Source organism: Bos indicus x Bos taurus, chromosome 6, assembly GCF_003369695.1.
Source record: "Bos indicus x Bos taurus breed Angus x Brahman F1 hybrid chromosome 6, Bos_hybrid_MaternalHap_v2.0, whole genome shotgun sequence".
Lineage (NCBI taxonomy): Eukaryota > Metazoa > Chordata > Mammalia > Artiodactyla > Bovidae > Bos > Bos indicus x Bos taurus.
Window position 1 is genome coordinate 50,581,935 of NC_040081.1, and position 23,318 is coordinate 50,605,252.

At 36.5% G+C, this 23,318-nt stretch overlaps 1 protein-coding gene across 7 annotated transcripts in view; it reads left to right on the forward strand.

The window, feature by feature from the left end:
- PCDH7 (protocadherin 7) overlaps positions 1-22,342 on the forward strand; it is a 475,601-nt gene extending 453,259 nt beyond the window's left edge. For 4 of the 7 annotated variants that reach the window (XM_027544224.1, XM_027544222.1, XM_027544223.1 and 1 more), the window contains one exon: positions 18,059-22,342. In XM_027544224.1, the coding sequence (XP_027400025.1) occupies positions 18,059-18,435 (377 nt within the window). In that variant the 3' untranslated portion in view covers positions 18,436-22,342. The remainder of the gene's footprint in view (positions 1-18,058) is intronic. The other 3 variants (XM_027544226.1, XM_027544227.1, XM_027544230.1) reach the window with 2 other exon arrangements.
- Positions 22,343-23,318: the final 976 nt, after the last annotated feature.

Sequence of the window (23,318 nt, forward strand, 5' to 3'; positions counted from 1 at the left end):
TTATGCCTTACTTTCCTCATCTGTAAAATAGGGTCAGTATACAACTTGTCTCACAAGATTTCTGTGAGAATTGAATGAGCTAATATATGTTTTAGAATAGTGCCTGATATATCAACGTTTCCTGAGTGAATGAATATACTTTTTCAGGTTATGTTACCATAATAGTGGTATCTACCTTCCCTGAACCTGAAACCTTCATGCCAGCTTTGTGAAGGAAAGTTCATCTGTTATTTTCTCTGCATAGTGGAAATTCCTCTGAGTTCCCCTGTCCTGCCATAACAAGTCCTGATTCCACTAGTCCTTGGCTGATTTGCAGAGAGAGAATATTGACAAATTAGCAACATTCTCACCAAATGATTCACTGAAGTACTCACGGGGTACAATCCAATGATTAATATAGTACAAGTAAATTTTAAGTATGTCATTTAAAGGAAATTCCCAAAGCATATGTCTTAGTGATGATTTTCATTGCAATATTTGTAGTTTTATCCTTTTTTTTCTTAATTTTTGTTGTTGTTGTTGTTACAGGATTGACACATTTGAATTGTACAAGACTCAGGGCAAAACAAAAAGCTTGCTAAAGTTAATTCCATCCAACCAGTCTTCTTTGTCTAAGAGCCAGTGAAGCTAATTCATTGAACACATGGAAAAATTTGTTTACACCATGAAACCTCTTTTCCTATGCAATGCCCACTACTGGCAAATACCAAACTGAAAACATTGGCAGAAAAAAAAAAAAAAAAAACTTAAATAAAAAGCATGCTTGGCAGGTGGTAGAGATAAATAGTTGATCATCACTGTCTGCTAATCTCACTGTACTCTGCATTGTTGCATTACCATAATTTTGCAATGATTATCTGTGAAGTTATGTTGACTGTTAAGCTCTGATTCATGCATTTCTCATGTCATCTGCAGAAGAGATGACATTCTAATTGCAGTCCTGAATTTTTTTTTCACTCTGAGTTTGTTAAGCGCAGACACATTTTACTTAAAAAAAAAAAAAAAAGAAACCTTAATGTATGTAATTTGACATTGTGACAGATTAATACTTAGGCATTAGACCAGTGGCACAATTAGACAGCTTAAATGTGTCCTACATCTTAATGTCTACATGACTTTTAAGAAGTCACATTAAGTCCTCCTTTTTTTAAAGGGTCTGTTGCCATTTTGCTGATTGAAATAAAGTCTATCAGAGGATTTAACTGGATTATGAGAAGGCTCATCACAATTACATATAATCCTAGGAAATTGGAATCTAGGGAATTAACTGTAAATTCAGAATGTCTCAAAATAAGAGACTGTATTTACAGTAGACTTCCTGAAGTGATTCTTGAGGATGTGACTAACTCATTCTTTAAGTTATCTGAATTCCTTTTTAATAAGGATAGCACTGTAGTCTCTAAAGTACAATTTGAAATGACAGCTAAAAGTACAATTTAAAATTAACTTGACATTGTGTGCATATTAAAGTTATGTTTTGTGTTAGATATCACAGAATATATAACTTCCTCAGAAATAGCCAGAAATATACTGATTTCCATGTGGTATTATTTAAATTATAGATTCAATGTGGGCCAGAAAAAAATGTCTACTTTATATGAGGACCAAGTACATATATATAAATATACATACCCTTATTGAAAAATATACAATTAAATATTTGCAAAATAATGTGAACATAGTATAAGCAAGTTATAATCTCATAAGTAGCTTCAGCCACCAACCAGGTGATCTTGATTCTCTGTTTGAAAAGCACTGATCTAAACTGCCCATGCGGAGAAGGCAATGGCACCCACTCCAGTACTCTTGCCTGGAAAATCCCATGGACGGAGGAGCCTGGTGGGCTGCAGTCCATGGGGTCACTAAGAGTCGGACACGACTGAGTGACTTCACTTTCACTCTTCACTTTCCTGCCTTGGAGAAGGAAATGGCAACCCACTCCAGTGTTCTTGCCTGGAGAATCCCAGGGACGAGGAAGCCTGGTGGGCTGCCGTCTCTGGGGTTGCACAGAGTTGGACACGACTGAAGCGACTTAGCAGCAGCAGCAGCAGCAAACTGCCCATGATCCTACTCGCTTAACATGTACCCATAAGGTCGCTATGAAAAGGCAAATAAAATTTGTTGAACTGAAATAGGTTGGCACATTGCCTACAATAGTTGCTATTAAAATACACCCACATTACAAGAATGAGAAGAGAGCTTTCTTCTTTTCATTTTCCATCACATAAAATACCTCTCCTTCATGCTTTGAAATTTCTCTTCTATGATACAAGCTGTGTATAAGCCAAAAATAAATTTCATTTCCCAAGTTTATTATTGAAAGATTCGTATAACTGCCAACCAGAGGTCCTGAAAACATTATAGTAACTATAAAATAGCTACCACTTGTGAGCAAAGAAGCTTAACAAATTAGTTCATATGTGTAGTCTTGTGACTATTAAGTATAAGCTTTTCTCATTAGACTTTACTTTGCACCCACTACAGCTTCTAGTGACCCCACTAGCCTGCCCCAGGCGGAGGACTGCATTTTGTTCTGTAAAATATATCCATGGGCTATTTCAATCAATTGCATTGTTCTACTGGAAAATAAATCTCAGCTAGAGAAATTATAGGACAGGCTGTGAAAGGGGGTAAGGACAGTGAGCAGGTGGAGAAGTTTATTCAGATCTGTACATAGCAAACAAATAGAATCTACTTCACCTTCTATGCTTGGCCAATTGCATAGTGTTTGTGATTGGCATATGTCCTTATCCTCTTTTTACCTCCTTTTACCTGTGGCCATTGTGGAGTTAGACAGAATCATCAGAGACGACATGCAATCTGTTTCTCCACAATGTTTTTCATCCATCATTCAAAAAAGCACATCTTGATTATATTACCAGCTTGGTGCTAGCATCCTAAGTACACCGTTTAGTAACTTGTGAAGTGAATTCTAGCCACAGGGAGTAACCTTTTACAGAAAAAGTCACATGAATGGGTAGCAGATTTCAGTGCCATATATTAAATGCTATGGTAGAGAGAGACATGGGATTCCCTGGTGGCTCAGTGGTAAAGAATCTGTCTGCCAATGCAGAAGTCTTGGTTTTGATTTCTGGGTTGAGAAGATCCCCTGGAAAAGGGGATCTGGAAAAGGAAACAACAACCCACTCCAGTATTTTTGCCTGGGAAATCCCATGGACAGAGAGAGAGAAACTTGACAGGCTACAGGCCATGAGGTCACAAAAGAGTCGGACACAACTTAGCAACTAAACAACTACAAGGGAGAGACATATAATGAAGACTAGAGAGGTCAAGAGAAGTCAGAATTAGACAGCCTGGTTAGGTGAAATCTCAAAGTTGACATGTTTAAACTAGATTTTGAAGGATTTGTGGGAGACAGATAACAAGCCAAGGAATAGCAGAAGAGGCAGCACATTAGTGCCATGAAGACATGGAACCAGCAAGGGACTTTCTAGAAATGACAACTACAGTAGGTCTGTTGAAGTGGTAAAAGGGAACATGTAAGACTAGAAAGAGATCAGGGTTAAGAGTAGGCAGGGTTCAGATCTTGAAGGAATTTCTATGTAGAAATACAAAGTTTGAAACTTATACGAAATTTTTAGAAGAGAGTTTTAAACTAAGGAGAGATTTATTCTACTTATTGTTCTTAAAATAATCATAAAGGTGCTTCTTTATTAGAAGCTCTCCTACTAATTACTAAGAGGGAACAGGCTTAACAAAGAGACAAATATGACACAAGTAATAAATATCAGGAAATCACAAAAGCATCATAATAATTTGACAGAGACCTCATTAAGATTGTACCCTGGTACCTGGTTCTCCTTCCTTTATGTTATGCCAAATTCTTTTTATTTTCTCTTCTTGGGAATCCCACTACCCGAAGAGAGAAAGCCTTAATAATCCCAGAGACAGCTCTTGCTGAGGAACTAGGAAGAAAATGGTATCATTCAGAAAGATGAGCTGTTAGTACTTTGTTGGACTTTGCTGATTGGTCAGATACAAATAATTTAGACAATTAGATACGAAGGTATAGCCAAATTTTTAAAAGTATAAAAAAATTCCTAACAGAGTAAATATGACTCAAAAATCAAAGTTTTTCTACTCCATTCTCTCCAATGGATAAGTATGTGTAGAAAGGACCAAATGCTTCAATCTACCCTGATCTTCCCCTGACCTTCCCCTGACCTTCCTGGGACAAGTGGTGGGAGTATGTTTCTGTTGCCTATTGCAACTGTAACAAGTTACTAAAAGCATAGTGCCTTGAAACAACAAAAGTATATCCTCTTACAGTTCTGTACCTGAAAAGTCTGACCTGGGTCTCTGGGGGCTAAAATCAAAGTCTCTGCAGTGCTGCCTCCCTTGCTGGAAGCTCGAGGAGACAGTCTGTTTCCTTACCTTTTCAGTTATTAGTATGTGCTCACATCATTTGTTTTATAACCTGCCTCCTTATAATATCCCTATTTTAAGGAGAGTTTATTAGGAAACTTAATACCTCCTGCCACCTTAATTCTCCTCTGTCCTGTCATCTAACAGGCTCACAGATTCTGGGGACTAAGATGTAGATGTTTTGGGAGGGAAGCATCTTTCTGCCTACCATAGTAAGGTTGTGGGTGCAGGATGGCATTTGCAGCATCACAGGGGGCGTTAGAAGTGATTCTGAATTCATGTGGTATGAAAAGGTATAATGCAAGCATGAGAGGATCTCCAAAGCTTGCTCATCCTCCCATCACAGGCTCCAAGGGAGGATCAGCAGTGAGGCTTCGCCACTCTCTGAAGAAATCGGAAGTAAATAAAGAAAAACATTTCAATGAGCAGCAAAAATCAATGAAGCAAACTGATCCAGTGTTGCTTCATTGATTTCCCCCACTTGAGCTGCTCACTGAGTCCTGTTTGCCAGTCATCAGAAATCATTTCCTTTTTTTTCCCTTTGATTTACCTGCTCTAAGCTCTCAAGCTCTTCAACACTCTTTTGGTCCTAAATGGGATGGCCAATTTTAGTTTTAATTGATAAACTTATCGATGAGAGTAAGGAGCCAGCATTCTAATAGTTTTAAAACTCTCCTCATAAATGGTGTTTCAGCTCCTATTAAAAGCTTTCAGAACCTCACCTCTCAAAAGTACTTCTGAACTCAAGACTTTTGTGAAACCTTCCTCAGCAAAGAACACAAAGGAGGAACTCTTTGTCTTTCTCCTCAATCACAATAACTAATGGAATTCTGTTACTACTCAACTTCTTATTGCAGGAGTGTTTTCAATAGATAAGCCACTGTATGATTATGATACCTTTTGATAGGTAATTCCATGCAAATAACTTGAGAATGTATTTTTTAAATGGTCATATTATTACAATAATTATATAGTTTCACAGGATCACTACACTGAAGGAGAAAATGAACAGATATTGTGACTTCTGTCACATATATACAATGGAATATTACTCAGCTATAAAAAATGAAATATTGATATCATATGTTAAATGGAGAAGTAAAGATAAAATGGGCACTGCCTTTAAGACTACCATCTAAGTATAATATTCTTATAGTTAATAGAAACTTTATATATTATTTTTAGATTAAATATCCATTCCAAAAGTTAACATTTATTGTAGGATATATATTTTACAATTTTATAATCAATATTGAAGACATTAAAGATTTAAGGTCATTACTGGAAAGTGATTCTAAATAGATACTTTCAATTCTTTTAGAAGTACCCACTTTTCACTTTACCATAAAACTACTGTGCAGTGGCTAACACATTTTATTAATTAAAAAACTCATCTGGATCATTATTGTTTTGTATATAATTCCTGCATGACAAGAATTCATTAATTCATCTCCCTTCTCATGGTGAGTGAAGATCCAGCTGCTCACGATTCAAGACACTCGTACAAATATTGGATGTAGGGTCTAGCAAAGAAAATACATTTCAAGTTGATCAGCAACTTGATCAGCAACCAGTAAAATCTACCCACAAGTATTAATCTGCTGTCAACACAAAGCTTTATAAATTATTGGGGGGTTTTAGATAGAGGCATTTAAATGACTTACCTGCAATATTAACATAACCAAACCTAAATTGTTTTCCTCACTTCTATACATGTGTTGCAGAATTTGTTTTTTTTTATTTGTTTGTTTTAAATCTTCCTGTCACTGAAGGCCAATTTATTTACCACATGTAAAATATCTAAATTTCAAGGATAGATTATTATTTGTTAAATATTTATTAATCATTGATTTAAACTCAAAGGAAAAAAGTATAAATGTAAAAATTTCATCCATAAAGATGCTGCAGCCCTAACTGGTATCTTGAACTCCACTCAAATTTTTATGCAAATTTTAGGGGCACATATCTGAGTTTATGGAGGGAGGCAATGTTTCTACTTTTCATTAGATTACTAGACTGTGACACCCAAAGCAAATAATTTCTAACTTAAAGAAACCCAAGAGACTAGAAAAAAAATCATGAAAACTTTGATTGATGCAGTGGAAAAGCAAACATGAATGGCCTGAACAACCAGAATTCCATCTTTTTTCAGTGGGATAATCAATTGTTAACTTGTGTAATAAATATCCTCAATCTTTTTTGGGTTTTATAAACTCTTCTAATTAATATTAGAGCATCTCCGCATTTTCCAGCACTTCCTTCTTTTCCTTTCACTCTCTTCCCTCAATATTCCCTTAACCTCCACTACCTCACCTCAAATTTTGCATTTGTGAAGAGTGAAAATCGAAGTGAAGCCCCATCTTTGAAGTGCGTAAATAGATCACTCTCCAGCAGTCACCATACATTTTTCTGCTGTAGTGCAGTTTTCATGTGCCAACCAGCAGAATCATGTTTGAGTTGATTCAGCAGGACTGCTTGAAATCTGGCCTGCAGTCTCCACTGTATATGATAATACCACATTCAGAATGACATTGGTCTAAGCCTTAGGGCAGTAAATGCTTCTTGAGATACATGCAATTGCCATTTAACTGAGTTTAGCCTAAGGTCCAGAGAAAAGTTGCTGATGCTTTCAAACTTGTTTAAACATTTTAATATTGTCTTGGCATGCCAGCCTGAACTAGAGCACTCTTAGGTGAAAAATCCAGTAAAATCCTATAATCACAGGACCAAAATTTCCAGATTTTTATGGGAGCCCTTTGTTTGAACTTCAAATTAAATGTACTTACATCCTTGAAAATGTTTATTCTTTCTATAATATTGGTCAGTTTTTTGCTCATGATCAGAAAACACAAAAGTAGAACATATTGTTTCTATATCTCAGGCTGTTTTTCTTTTTTTTAATCACAGATAATACAGTATATCCATGATCATGACCTCAGAGATCTGTTGTCGCATCAAGGAATTCTCCTCACCCTCTAAACAAACAAAAACAAACATAAATTAGGAGCTTCAAACAACAGTGATTGCATTCCATATTTCTGTGGTTTGACTATTGATTCTTCTGCAAGTTTTGTCTGGATCACTGATGAGGCTACCATCGTCTAGGGGGTTGGCTGGGGGTAGGCTCTGCTGGACCAACTGAAATAGCTGTTTCTCTCTCTCTCTCTCTCTCTCTCTCTCTCAAAAAGTCTTTCATCTTCAAAAAGGCTAGATCATGCTTTCTGTCAGGATGGAGATGACAGTCTTCCAAGGTCAAAAGCAGAAGCTGTAAGGACTCTTGAGACCTGTCCTGGAAATTGTGCAGTGTCTCTCTAGTCGTCAAAGCTAGCTCAGCTTCAAGGGCTGCAGAAACAGCATCCTGACAGTAGTAGTGATATCACACTCCAAAGGGCTGTGCATAGGAAGATGAGAGGCTTGTCTGGCCTTATTTTGTGACTTAAAACAAGCATATACATACATCATAAAATCCACAAAACTTGAATGCTTTCGTTTCATAAATTTTGATCTCTGAAAGGTGCATTGAAGGTGAAGTATTTTCCCTGCTTTTTGTTGTCTTTTCTAGATTTTCAAACTCTTAGTCTGAGGTTAGCTTATTACTAATTTTTAACATGTTAAAATGTTATCATGGAACTCACTCTCTCTTTTTTATGTTGTGGTCCACGCAGGCAAAGCAAAATAGCAACCCAGTATCTCAGAGGCAAGTCTCTTTCAAATGAAAATGAGCAATTGTGGGGTTGATCTGTTTATGTTGTAAAGATAACTGCAACTAACAGAGAATTTGCTGTTCAGTTTTGAGCAACTATGACATACCCTGAATAAATCTACAGCCAAGTCTTAATAAAGAAGTGTTAAGGGGAATATCTGATATGGAGTAACCTGTCACCAGTGTACTTTCCTCAGTGGGTGGTAGTTCCGGTATACTGCAGACTCTATTGGCATAAATCCATGAGTCCTACTGAAAAAATAACTCCAAATACATGTCCTTTTGACTGATGATTGCTACTAGATCCACAGTAAGTTATCTGAAACCCTTGAGAACAAACATATCTTAAAAATAAGAATCATTTATATACTAGAAAAGGTAATATCATGCATCTATATTATTTGGGGGGCTTCCCTGGTAATGCAGCTGGTAAAAAATCCACCTGCAATGCAGGACACCTTGGTTCAATCCCTAGGTTGGGAAGATCCCCTGGAGGAGGGCATGGCAACCCACTCAAATATTCTTGCCTGGAGAATTCCATGGACAGAGGAGCCTGGAAGGCTACAATCCATGGGGTCCAAAATGTTGGACATAACTGAACAAACTTTCACTTTCCTATTATTTTGAAGATCTAAGAGTCTGAGATAGTGCCTTTAATTAAACACTATTTCTCCTTCAAAACACATATTCACACTATGTGAGATAAATAAAGATGAAAAATAACATTGTATTGAAAATCAGGTTTATTGTAAATATATGGGGAATAAAAGCTTTTGGTTTTCAAAGCTATTTTGAGAACTGAATTGTGGATAAGGAATTGTGCACTTGAAATATGTAATTTTTTGAGGGCCCATTGTATGTCATGAATTCTTATAATAAAGTTTACCCGTGTTAATACATTTAATCTTCATAATTATCCTGTTAATTCATTCTTATGTCTTTTATAAAGATTAGGAAATTTACATGAACCAAGTAACTTGTTTAAAGTTACATATGTACTAAGTGACAAAGTTAGGATTTGAATTCAGGGATCCTCATTGTGGTGCCTATTTCCTTAATACCCATTTCATTCAGGGAAGACTGCAGAGAGAGAGAAAGAGAAAAAAAAAAAAAAACTATGTTTTTACATCTCTCCAGGGGCTGTGACCTACTATTTACCTAAAATATATACAGCATCAGACACCATATTATAAACTTAATATACATTCATTCATTTATCCCCATAAAAATGGTGGAGTAGATATTATTACTTCACAAATGAGGAACTTGAGCCTCAGAGAAATTATATCCAAAGTCACACAGCTTACACATGATAGACCCAGAATGACACTCAAAACAGCCTCCTGTTTTTTTCACAAGTTCCATTGTCCCTTGAAAGAAGCACTCAAGAAAGATATAGATGAGACTGAAGTAAGGGCTGGTTGGATAGATGACACTTATCTCTTCTTATAATTCAATAGAATCAAGTGATTTCATGATAAATTATAACACAGCATAGAAATTTTAACCACCTAGTACTAGATCATACTGTTCATACTGTTCATAGAGTTCATGAACACTATGAAAAGGCAATGATAGGATACTGAAGAGGAACTCCCCAGGTGAGTAGGTGCCCAATATGCTACTGGAGATCAGAGGAGAAATAACTCCAGAAAAAATGAAGGGATGGAGCCAAAGCAAAAACGATACCCAGTTGTGGATGTGACTGGTGATAGAAGCAAGGTCCGATGCTATAAAGAGCAATATTGCATAGAAACCTGGAATGTCAAGTCCATGAATCAAGGCAAATTGGAAGTGGTCAAACAAGAGATGGCAAGAGTGAACATCAACATTCTCGGAATCAGCAAACTAAAATGGACTGCAATGGGTGAATTTAACTCAGATGACTATTATATCTACTACTGCAGACAGGAATCCCTTAGAAGAAATGGAATAGCAATCATGGTTAACAAAAGAGTCCGAAATGCAGTACTTGGATGCAATCTCAAAAATGACAGAATGGTCTCTGTTCAGTCCAAGACAAACCATTCAATATCAAAATAATCCAAGTCTATGCCCCAACCAGTAATGCTGAAGAAGCTGAAGTTGAACGGTTCTATGAAGACCTATAAGACCTTTTAGAACTAACACCCAAAAAAGATGTCCTTTTCATTATAGGGGACTGGAATGCAAAAATAGGAAGTCAAGAAACACCTGGAGTAACAGGCAAATTTGGCCTTGGAATACGGAATGAAGCAGGGCAAAGACTAATAGAGTTGTGCCAAGAAAATGCACTGGTCATAACAAACACCCTCTTCCAACAACACAAGAGAAGACTCTATACATGGACATCACCAGATGGTCAACACCGAAATCAGATTGATTATATTCTTTGCAGCCAAAGATGGAGAAGCTCTATAAAGTCAGCAAAAACAAGACCAGGAGCTGACTGTGGCTCAGACCATGAACTCCTTATTGCCAAATTCAGACTTAAATTGAAGAAAGTAGGGAAAACCACTAGACCATTCAGGTATGACCTAAATCAAATTCCTGATGATTATACAGTGGAAGTGAGAGATAGATTTAAGGGACTATATCTGGTAGATAGAGTGCCTGAATAAGTATGGATGGAGGTTCATGACACTGTACAGGAGACAGGGATCAAGACCATCCCCATGGAAGAGAAATGCAAAAAAGCAAAAGGGCTGTCTGAGGAGGCTTTACAAATAGCTGTGAAAAGAAGAGAAGTGAAAAACAAGGGATAAAAGGAAAAAGGCAATGGCACCCCACTCCAGTACTCTTGCCTGGAAAATCCCATGGACGGAGGAGCCTGGTAGGCTGCAGACCGTGGGGTCGCGAAGAGTCGGACTTGACTGAGCGACTTCACTTTCACTTTTCCCTTTCATGCATTGGAGAAGGAAATGGCAACCCACTCCATTGTTCTTGCCTGGAGAATCCCAGGGACGGGGGAGCCTGGTGGGCCGCCATCTATGGGGTCGCACAGAGTAGGACACGACTGAAGTGACTTAGCAGCAGCAGCAGCAAGCATCTGAATGCAGAGTTCCAAAGAATAGCAAGAAGAGATAAGAAAGCCTTCCTCAGCGACCAAGGCAAAAAATAGAGGAAAACAACAGAATGGGAAAGACTAGTGATCTCTTCAAGAAAATTAGAGATACCAAGGGAACATTTCATGCAAAGATGGGCTCGATAAGGGACAGAAATGGTATGGACCTAACAGAAGCAGAAGATATTAAAAAGAGGTGGCAAGAATACACAGAAGAACTGTACAAAAAAGATCGTCACGACCCAGATAATCACAATGGTGTGATCACTGACCTAGAGCCAGACATCCTGGAATGTGAAGTCAAGTGGGCCTTAGAAAGCATCACTACGAACAAAGCTAGTGGACATGATGGAATTCCAGTTGAGCTCTTTCAAATCCTGAAAGATGATGCTGTGAAAGTGCTGCACTCAATATGCCAGCAAATGTGGAAAACTCAGCAGTGGCCACAGGACTGGAAAAGGTCAGTTTTCATTCCAATCCCAAAGAAAGGCAATGCCAAAGAATGCTCAAACTACCACACAGTTGCACTCATCTCACATGCTAGTAAAGTAATGCTCAAAATTCTCCAAGCCAGGCTTCAGCAATATGTGAACCGTGAACTTCCCGATGTTCAAGCTGGTTTTAGAAAAGGCAGAGGAACTAGAGATCAAATTGCCAACATCTGCTGGATCATCAAAAAAGCAAGAGAGTTCCAGAAAAACATCTATTTCTGCTTTATTGATTATGCCAAAGCCTTTGACTGTGTTAATCACAATAAACTCTTCAAGAGATGGGAATACCAGACCACCTGACCTGCCTCTTGAGAAATCTGTATGCAGGTCAGGAAGCAACAGTTAGAATAACAGACTGGTTCCAAATAGGAAAAGGAGTTCATCAAGGCTGTATATTGTCACCCTGCTTATTTAACTTCTATGCAGAGTATATCATGAGAAACGCTGGGCTGGAAGAAGCACAAGCTGGAATCAAGATTGCCGGGAGAAATATCAATAACCTCAGATATGCAGATGACACCATCCTTATGGCAGAAAGTGAAGAGGAACTCCAAAGCCTCCTGATGAAAGTGAAAGAGGAGAGTGAAAAAGTTGGCTTAAAGCTCAACATTCAGAAAACGAAGATCATGGCATCTGGTCCCATCACTTCATGGGAAATAGATGGGGAAACAGTGGAAACAGTGTCAGAGTTTATTTTTTTGGGCTCCAAAATCACTGCAGATGGTGACTGCAGCCATGAAATTAAAAGACACTTACTCCTTGGAAGAAAGGTTATGACCAACCTAGATAGCATATTGAAAAGCAGAGACATTACTTTGCCAACAAAGGTCCATCTAGTCAAGGCTATGGTTTTTCCAGTGGTCATGTATGGATGTGAGAGTTGGACTGTGAAGAAAGCTCAGTGCCAAAGAATTGATGCCTTTGAACTGTGGTGCTGGAGAAGACTCTTGAGAGTCCCTTGGACTGCAAGGAGATCCAACCAGTCCATTCTAAAGGAGGTCAGTCTTGGGTGTTCTTTGGAAGGAATGATGCTAAAGCTGAAACTCCTGTACTTTGGCCACCTCATGCAAAGAGTTGACTCATTGGAAAAGACTCCGATGCTTGGAGGGATTGGGGGCAGGAGGAGAAGGGGACGACATAGGATGAAATGGCTGGATGGCCATCACTGACTCGATGGACGTGAGTCTGAGTGAACTCTGGGAGTTGGTGATGGACAAGGAGGCCTGATAGGGAGGCATGGTGTACTGCAATTCATGGGGTCTCAAAGAGTCGGACATGACTGAGCGACTGAACTGAACTGAACTGAACTGAGTAGTAGATCTGGGTGACACTTGCATAACTATACATTTCCCCTTCTTCCAGAAACTTCCAGAATATTCAGAAGATCATCTACTGCTTGTCCGAGGCAATTATTTCTACCTTCTCCATAATCTCTTAACGTGCTCACCTTTCTAACCTTCCTCTATGCCCCAAACAGACAAAAGGCAAAGATCTTTAGTTGAGTGTACATTCTAAGTTGCTTCATCATGGCTATTTGTTACCTTATGGACTGTAGCCGCCCAGACTTTTATGTCCATGGGATTCTCCAGGCAAGAATACTGGAGTGGGTTGCCATGCCCTCCTCCAGGGCAATCTTCCTGATCCAAGGATAGAATCCTCATCTCTTATGTCCCCTGCACTGGCAGATGGGTTCTTTACCACTAACGCTACTTGGGAAGCCCTGATCTTCAGATCATTTATATAGAAAGCCAAGTCTAACTCAGTATGCACTTTTTTGATCTCATAACCTCATTCCTAAACTTCACTGACTATAATAATAATGTTCCAATAAAAGGTTTATGTAGTTATTTGTTCCCAGATCTATTATATAATGCAAGAATAAATCATTTTCTGACAGCTATTTTAAAATAAAGTACTTAATTGAATCATTGGAATAAAAATGATACTTTCATTTGAATTAAATAAAATAAAGTTAATATTAAAATATTAGTTGGAAAATAACAAAATTTATCTGCCTTTTTTGCTGTTGTTCATCTTTTTGTAAAACCTGTGCATGGTCCACCAAATTCCACCAGAATCAGGTATGTCTCTAGAAAAGGAAGTTCAGATAACAGGAAGTCAAGACATGGAACAGAAAAATAAATCCTTAAAAAAGGAAAAAGGAAAATGTGCCTGTCTGTCTTTTAGGAAATGGAAATATCTTTATGTGTTTAGCCCAAGACAAGGGCCTGGAATAGGAGTGGGTGATTAGGATTCTGGCAAAATGGATAACTGAGTCTATCCAAATCTTTACTGGTACAAAGTTGTCTCTAAAAGCCTTTACAATTCCACTGCTCTCCTGTAATATTGATTCCTCTAAAAGTTCCTGAATTGCATAGGACAGCTTCTGGAAACATTAAATGCCTCCTTAAATCTGGACTTTCCTTTGTATTTCTAATGATGCTACATATTATCTGTCACTTCTTGCTGAGGTCATTGTATAGCAATATCTTCTCACCACCTATTCATCTGCCCTGCCTAGTAAGATGAAGTACATTTCTTTGTAGTGAAAGAACTTGATTTCTTAAATTAGTTATAATTTCCTTCACATTAGGAAATGTATAGTCTTTAAAAAAGTTGAATTATTTTTAAAGTATTTATAAAATTTTTGTCTTCATGACATCTCTTTCTTGTGCTGCTCAGATTTTTTTTTCCTCTTTCTTAGGAGACTGTAACTTTTTCTTATGGCTATGGGTAGCAGTAATTGACCTCTAAATAACTCTGCTGTTACATTTTAAGAAGGAGCAGTATGGTGTTATGAGAAACACTAAAGTGGAGGTCAAAACACTTGCTCTTTGGCTTCAGCTCTCCCATAGTCTGATCCCTTCACTACTTCCATCCTCCTTGCTGTTGGGTTGAGGTGATAAGTAAGAGGGAAGAAGTTCAGGGAATTTTTTTGTGTTATACATTGTTTGATATTATGATAGCTGAAAACTCTGTACTTTTGAGGGGATAATTAACTTTATGTCTAAGAACAGATTTTAACTTTCCAAAGTTATTATATATAATGTTTCTAGTAAACAGCATAGCTAGCTGAAAGTGGAAAGCTCTGCAAATGATGCTAAAGCAACAAGACCTAATGAATACCAGTTCGACTTTCAGTCATGTCAGGATTTAATATGATTAAGGGCACGTAAAGGGGGGACCTCTAAGGAACTCACTTATGGAAAATGCTGATAGAGGATACCATATTTCGATATAGAATATTTTGCTTTTTTTAATTAATGTAATCAGTACCATGTAAAAAGAGTCATGGTTAACTATTTTCCATCTTCACTCAGGTCAAAATGAAAGGGAAGAGCGCTAAACTGAAGTGTACAATAATGTTCTTAGATATAAGAAAACATCTCCTTCAGTGAAAGACTAAGGAGGATTGCTATTTATGGAAGATCTGCCTCTACAATCCCACAAAAAGAGGACATTTTAGGAGTATATCTTTTAAGAAAAGGGAAAAAAGTGTGTTTTAGTAATTCTGTAAGACCCGATATAACTCTTGTCTTTTAAAAATATATATAATATCTACTTGCATAAATAAAATAAGGAAATACAGGAAAAATACTATTCTACTCATGCCTTCCCTTAATAAATTACATCATAATATAAATTGCATTTGTTAATCATCAGCATTTCTTTTGAGGGTTTGAGTCATCAAGATTAGAAGTTTTGATTGCTTGTGATGAATCTCTTATAGCCTTTCTTGATTATTTTCTAAATTTGATGACAAACACTGCAACATGTCTCAGCCAATTAGGCTTGTCAAACTTCCACTGTGGTCCCCAATCAAGTGTTTGACTTTGGAAATGACAGGAGATCCTTATTAAAAGTCATCCTTCTGGGATAAAGATGTGGCAGCCCACATGTGGCTTATGGCACAGAAGATAAGCTACCCTTCCTTAAAAGCAAAAAGAGGAAATCAGTTTTAGCAGTAAATAAACCGGACTATGAAGTAAAGACTGATGGGAATGAACTGAAGAGCATCTAATTTCTAGTTGACTAGAAATTGAGTTAATTTAAATGAATATAATTTTTATGAGCTACAGGGAATTCAAGGCACACAAATTAAGTATAACAGGTAGGAAGACATGTTAGAGTGTTAAGATATTTTTGTGAGCTATCTCTAAGTGCATCTCCAACAAATTCATACACAAGGTGCTATGAATTTCAGACTGGAAACACAAATTAATCCCCAAAAGCAGCGACCTGTGTAAGTCATTGTCCAAGTAAATTGTCATACTTAAGTAAACGCAGAGATGTTTAGAGACAATTCTGTATCATCTCTGCAGGGAATGACAAACACATTTATGAAGACCTTTTCCTACTTCAACAGCTAAATTTCTGATTACTGTCTTGTGTCCTTGGTAAGCACTCTCATAGGAGAAAAAGAAAAACTTGAACTCATTAAGGCAGTGAAGAAGAAAAGGAATGTTTAGAGTAAAAAGTAAATCTGATCTCACACTTTGCATTTTTATAAGATTTTTTCCCTATTCAAAGCATTTAGGTCAGCTTCAAATAAAGTATCCCAAGACAGGAAATATTCCAAATAACTCAGTTTGCTCATTTAAACTAACCGGATTACAAAAACCATTCAAAAAATTTGTCAAAATGTTGATTTTTTTTAACTGCATATGAAATTTGTGTTTGAGAGACACAGAGGGAGTTTAGCACATACACAAAAATAGGACTGTGCTTTTTCTTTTGATGATAAAATTAATAGGAACTGTCCACTTAAAATCAAAGAGCAGCATTTGCAACTGCAATAAATAATTATCTTTGCATTTTGCCTTTGGAAAAGAAAAAAGCAATTCTGAATTTCCTGTGAAGAACAATGGCATTTTCTTGCTGAACTCTGAGCCCATAGCATAAAAATCTCAGGTCACAGTGGTTCAAAAATCATTAAGCTGACAAATACCAATATTTCAGTTAGTCACCCATTACTAAAGTGAAAAAAATGGCATGCAATATTGGACTGACTTGATTTAGGAGTTTCAATGATGTGAAACTTGTAAAATAACCTAATACCAATGATAACCAAATGAGAATATCATTTTATACTACAGGAATTGATGTGTGGAGACAAAAGCAGTAGGTTTAAATATATTGGGAATAAGTTAAATAACCCCCTCTTTTATTTTAAACCAGTCTACCCAGGATGCATATGCAAATGTCACGGATTTCCTTTGTTGTGAATATATTTTCAGAGGTTAAAATTTGTCAGTCTTTTAAGTCCCAAGCCTTGTAATAAAATGATACTGAACAATATACATTGGAGCACAGTCATATTATGTTCTTTTGTTTGGCTGTAAAAGAAACTATCAAATATATTAAATAAAACCCTAGAGGTTGTTTTCTTAGAATCTGTTGAGGTGAAGCAGGTTTTTCTCTCTCTCACTCTCTTTCTCAAACAAAAACAAATCTGTTAAAAAGTATTTGTAATAGTAAGAAAATATATAACAATTCTCCAAAGACAGACATATGTAATGATATAACAGCTTTATAGAAATAGAAGATATTTCCCATGGCATTAGGCAACAATCTTTAATTAGGAATATGTGTCATTTCATCAAAACTTTAGTAGGAGTTTGATTCAATTTACCCAGTACATTGCATTTCACGTAGTATTTCCATTCAGCAAACACACTGACAGGTATATTTCTATGTGAACACTCAAGGGACTATCCTACAGCACATTAACAAGGTCATTAACAAGGTGGGAGGAGAGGTGGGGTGTGGGCCCGGGTTGGGTAAGTGCTGATTCTACTAGTATGCTCACACTTGAACCCACTGGTACTTGGTTTTTTTTTTTTACTTTTTAACCACACAAGGTACTGTCAATTTAGGTTCTACTTCTGAGTCACCCTGATGTTTTATAATATATTTTAAATATAAGGTTTTGCATATTTGCATTCTATGAATAATGTATAAACAGGAAGCAAAGCAATTCAATTGGCAAAAGTACATGCTTTCTGGGATAATTTATAAATACAGAAAATTATATTTTTGGATTTAATAAGTTATGACTATGGAAAAATTTACTCCCATACAAATATACTTGCATACTTTATTTCTGTATGAGAATATGCACACGTACCTGTCCTGTAACAAATTCATATACCTGTTGTCTGTTCAACACACGCTTAAATTTATCCGTTTGTCCTCTACTCTCTTTCTATAATATTTGAAGTTTTTGCAAAACCTTATTTTTAATGGATATGAAATAAAAACAGTTCTTTGGAATAATGAACTGCAGAGTGTTGAAAAAGGGAATGTGGTAAGGGAAATTTATATGTAATATAATATTATACATAACTACCCCTCCCCCCCATCCAGTTTCATATAGGTCGGAAAAGGCTGTTGAGAAATGACCTGATTTAAAGGCTCCTTCTCCTTAAATTTCAGATTCAAGACCTCTTCCAGATGTAGCCCTGACTGGGAAGTGTACCCGTGAGTGTGATGAGTACGGCCATTCCGACTCGTGCTGGATGCCTGTCCGCACTTCTCCAGAGAGGAAGAAGAGCCAGCCCAAACTCTCCACTTTCATGCCTGTTGATGAACGAGGAAGCCAGGAAAAGCTGGCTAATGGTGAGGCCGCCATCATGGGCGACCGCAACAGAAACCTCCTGAACAAAAAGTTGACCTCATCCTATGAGACCTTCAGTGCGGCTAGTTTCAGCAAAAATGAGGATGCCAACACTGAGGATATTCCCCTTACAAAAACGGGGGAATACAAGCCATCTCCTGTCAATACTCTCACTAGAAGAGAAGTTTACCTGTAGGCTATACAGAAGCAACAGCAAAGTTCTTTTCATGTATGAGAAGGAGAATAAGGGGTGAAAACCTTACAAAATGAAACCTTGTAATCAAAAAGAGGGGGCTACCAAAGAGACAAAGCTTTGCCTGCCACTTCTGCCTCCAGATCAGGCCTTTAGTGAGTGACACTGTTCAGCCTGATTGAAATGTACAATGTAGAAACCATCCTTGTTACTTGCATGTCTAACCCCCTCACTGATTCCCCAAACCCTCTTTCTCTCTTCCCCACCCCACTCCAAAAACCAGAAAAACAAGCAAACAAAAAAAGATGGTTGCAAGTTTCTTTCATGGTAACAAGCCTGATTAGCAGAACATACACACTCTCATTATCCCTAAGCTGAAACATGATTTTAGTCACTTTGATTCAGTTTGAATGTCATCCGGTTGATCAGAAAAAGCAGATCAGGTGAAATGTATTTCAGACATATGATCCGAATATGATGAGTAACCATGGAAGGCAATCCTTCAAACATGATAGAGTCCCTCTAATGGTACAGTTCTTATAGAGGAGAACTCCAGAAGAAGCGTTTAGGAGACGATCACAGCTTTAACATTCTAACAAAGCCTGAAAAAATAAACAATACCCAGTCAGAGACAGCAGTCCCAAATTGGCATAGGTTGTTTTTCTCAAGTTGGGAGCATCAACGTCAGTTCCATACATTTACTGAATATTCTTAGTATACATGCTACTTTGATCACATGAATTACACTAATTATAACTTTTAAAAACTATATATGTTTTTGGAACGGCACCACTATTATCAACTAACAGGAACAATTGTATCATTAAAAGGCCAAAGATCATAAGGCAGATCAGGGAAATTGTGGAGTAGATTTGGTCTTGATGTGGAAATCCATTAAGCAACAGAAGTCACTGAACCCAGGCACACAGAGGAAACCCTCAAAAGCCAGTTTATCTTACATTTTCTCTGTACCCAGAAAGCATGAATTTTCTTTGAAAGTTCAGAAACGGAAAAGCCAATGAGACATATGTTTGATACTATAATAGGCAATTAGTTGAGGTTAAAGTTTAGTTTTGAAAATATTATCAGGGAAGATTCTACTTTTTAATATCATATTTATGGGTAGGTAGGAAGAGAAAGATACATTGGCATAACAGTCTTAGTTAAGTTTCCTATCATCATTTGAGAATCAGGTTGTACTTACTGGTCTCATCCACATTTGAAATAGCCAACTGCATTTTTTCACATGTTCAGTGTCCACTTTCGAGTAAAAAAAGTGCATTAATTTTGCATTCTGTGCAATATAGCACTATCTCGAGACTCACAAGTTTGAAACAAGGTGACACCCCTAGTTGACTTTGTCACTAATGTGATTTTGAGCATTGTTTAACATATCTCTTTAACTAATCCAGACTGAACATGAAAGAAATGAGTTCTGGGCAGTGACATGTCTCATGGTATATACATCTCAAAGTTCAAAAATATGCAGTCTTTTTTTTTTCCTTCAATGTAATATAAAGAAACAGAATATGCAGATTCTAAGGTCACTTCCTCTCCAGAGAATTTAATACAATGGGAAACTAAGCTGGGGCATTCAGAAAAAGTGACAATCCAGGGACAGGCTAGGGGATAACAGGTGAAGAGAGCAAACATTCCGGTTACTGAATGTTTGTAACCTAGTTAAGGTATAGCCTTGATGGCTCTTTAGCAAACTAGAAACAATGTAGCTCTGGGTAGTTTCATGCTTTGCAGTATTTCTTAGACTACAAAGTAAAGCAACCTGGTATACAGGTTGTTAATTCACTATAGATCATCAAAATGTTTATCTTTGAAAATCACTTCTCTGTTTGGTGGGGTACTCTTTGGGGTCATTTCCTTATGCTCTTTCTTAAATGGAGTTTTCATTTTGATGTTAGTTTATGTATAATAGGATGAAAGAAGATATGTAATTGAAGAAAAAATCATTGGACTAAAATATCAATAACTGAAAATGTTTATGGTTGATTATTATTTACATTATGGAAAGATGCAATTCTAGTACTTTGTTAGGAAACTGCATTAAAGCAGTTCTGCCTTGTATAATCTGTAAGTACCTATTAAGACAAAATACTTCTAAAGATACTTATGAAATGTATACATATTTTTTCTTGCACGTTACAAAGGAAATATTCAATTGCATAACACAGGTGTGCAACAGACTTTTTTTAATGCATTTTTTCCCTTTCATGATACACTTGAAACATTAGATAGCTCATTTCACTCTATCTTAAAACCCTTCTGTTGTCTATAAAGCTAATACGGGTCATATGGGACCTTTGGATTAATTGGATCCACATTCCCCAATGACATTTGCACCACATACAAGATAGCCATGTCATCATCATTTAACTCGTGAGCCTCTTTAGAACTAAAATGGGTGTGAAAGAATAAAATTCAGTGTACTGTAAGTATTCGCAGTAATTCTAGTAGAATTAGCTATCATAACATGTTTATTATTATAATGAGCTGGCATGACACAGAAATCTATTTTGTGTTTGTATGACTTTTATTTTGAATAGGTTAAATCTGGTGCCACTCCATATATAGAGTGCTTTTGAAAAAAATCTATAAAAAGAAACAAAAAAATAATAAATGAGTGAATGCAAAATAAGCAACTGTGCCTTTTATACCTGTTGTTATGGTAAAAAAACGGTTGTTGGGTTTGGACAATGAGGGGAAATGGGCTATTCCCAACTTTTTTGATCCTATATATTTATCCATGCTTATTTTCTGAAAATAATAAATAATATATTAAAAATTTGCCTTCTGACAAACTCAGATAGTGGACCAGTCTTAAATATCATTCATTCATAAAACAAAATTTATATGGGCTGCTTAATTTGGTCTAGAAGGCTAATGCGTTTATTGTAATAGTAATACAGAAAGAGATTATCAGGGATGAAATCAGTCCATTTTGCAAGTAAAATACTGATTTACCATTTATATTCTTTCTTCTTTTGTTGTTATTTTTCTTTTAGCTGCTGTTTCATTTTGGTTGTGCACTATATAAACCATATTTCTTTTCTGTACCCAAGAAGGTCAAGTGAACTTTGCATGCATTATACATTAGGACACATTTATAAATTGAGTAACTATATCAATTTATGTGTATTAAAACATCTTTAGCTTCAGTCTAAAATCTGAACCTCTGAGGTTCATTCTGAACCTCCAGATATCATTATGGTTTCTGACTGGCCTGCTGCCTGTGTTTCAGAAAACAAGAGAGGCACTATTTTTATGGGAAGAAAAACTAAGATGGTACTGAAGATGTCTGGCTGAAAGGTTACCCTAGGAAGCTGTCTTATAGGAAAATAAAACAGAGACACCAGAAGAAACTGCCAAGAATCAAACAGCTATCCTAAAACAGACATGAGAAACACGAAGACCTCAACAGTTTTAGGTATATTGTATCAGCAGTAAATATAAGACGAGTTCTTAAGGGGGAAAAGCAAAACAAAACAGTGAAGATGATCATAAATATTGTAAAGTTGTTAGTTGTGACCTGGCAGAGGTAGATATAACATCTGGAGGAAGGCATCATTTTTTCAGCTACCTAGGGTTTACTTTCAGACAATTTTCCTACATTTTAAAGCACTTGCATTCAGTGTGGTACGATCTGTTTGTAATGTTGATCATTGACTATTGTTCTGCTACTTGGATGTTGATAGTGAAGCAGAGGACAATTTATCATCGTTTCTTATGAATCACTATGCACGCAACTATGCTAAACATGGCGAAATGTATTAAACACTCGTCCAACTATTTATGAAATACTTTACATAATTTAATTTGCTTTTGTACAGTTTTATGTAAATAAATTGCTTGTCTTTTTTGTCTCTGCAAATTAAAATATAACATGGTCAAATGGTTTCACACTTGTAAGTGTGCTTCTCTGTTGACAGGTCCATTCAGTTTTGATTGGAGGAGAAGTGAATGGATGCATATACCAGTTGGATTTTAAATGGTTTGATTTCTGCTAAATTAAGATTAAGTGAGGAAGATAATGCTGCAGTAATTGTTGATCTGGAGGGCACTGGGCATAACTGTTTATTATTTTGCCTTGTGATAAAATAGAACTTGGATTTTTAAGTTTCATCAAAGTAATTCCTGAGACAGTTACCTTGATGTCTTTGAAACCTTATGTCTACAGTGGAAGAATTTCTCATCATTAATGTAAAAATTGACTTTTTTCAGGTGCTATCTAGAGAAATTTCACATTTCAGATAAACTTAATTCTATGTCAAAATGTATCTATGGTAAGGAATTTTTTTTTTAATCTACAGTAAAGATGTATACAAAAAAAGACTAAAAAAAAACCCTTTAATCATGTGAGATATAGAGAAACATGAAGCAAACAATAGAATTTTTACCTTACTTATTTTTCTGTAGGTGAATTTTCTTTACTTTTTATATTTTTTCGATCATTTACTATCTTATTTTAAACTGTTGCACTTACTCTCTGTTGTCAGATTATAACTCTAACTATAGTGTTTATCTTCTTCATTAAATTGGTATATATTCAAATAAGCAGCTTTTTCCAGTCTAACTCAAAGACTTAAAAAGGGGAAAAAAATGACTTCCCTGGTGGTCCAGTGGTTAAGAATCTGCCTTACAATGCAGGGGACACAGGTTTGATTCCTGGTCAGGAAACTTAAGATCCCATGTTCCATGGGGAAACTAAGACCATGTGCTAAAACCAAGACAGGATGCAGCTAAATAAGTACGTATTTTTTAAAAGAAAAAGAAAATACTTTCTAAATAAACTAATAGATTGAAAGGAATGTTTGCCACATCTCCCAACTCCTAAAACTTACAGACGTGAAAAAAATAAAAATTCTGAAGATGTT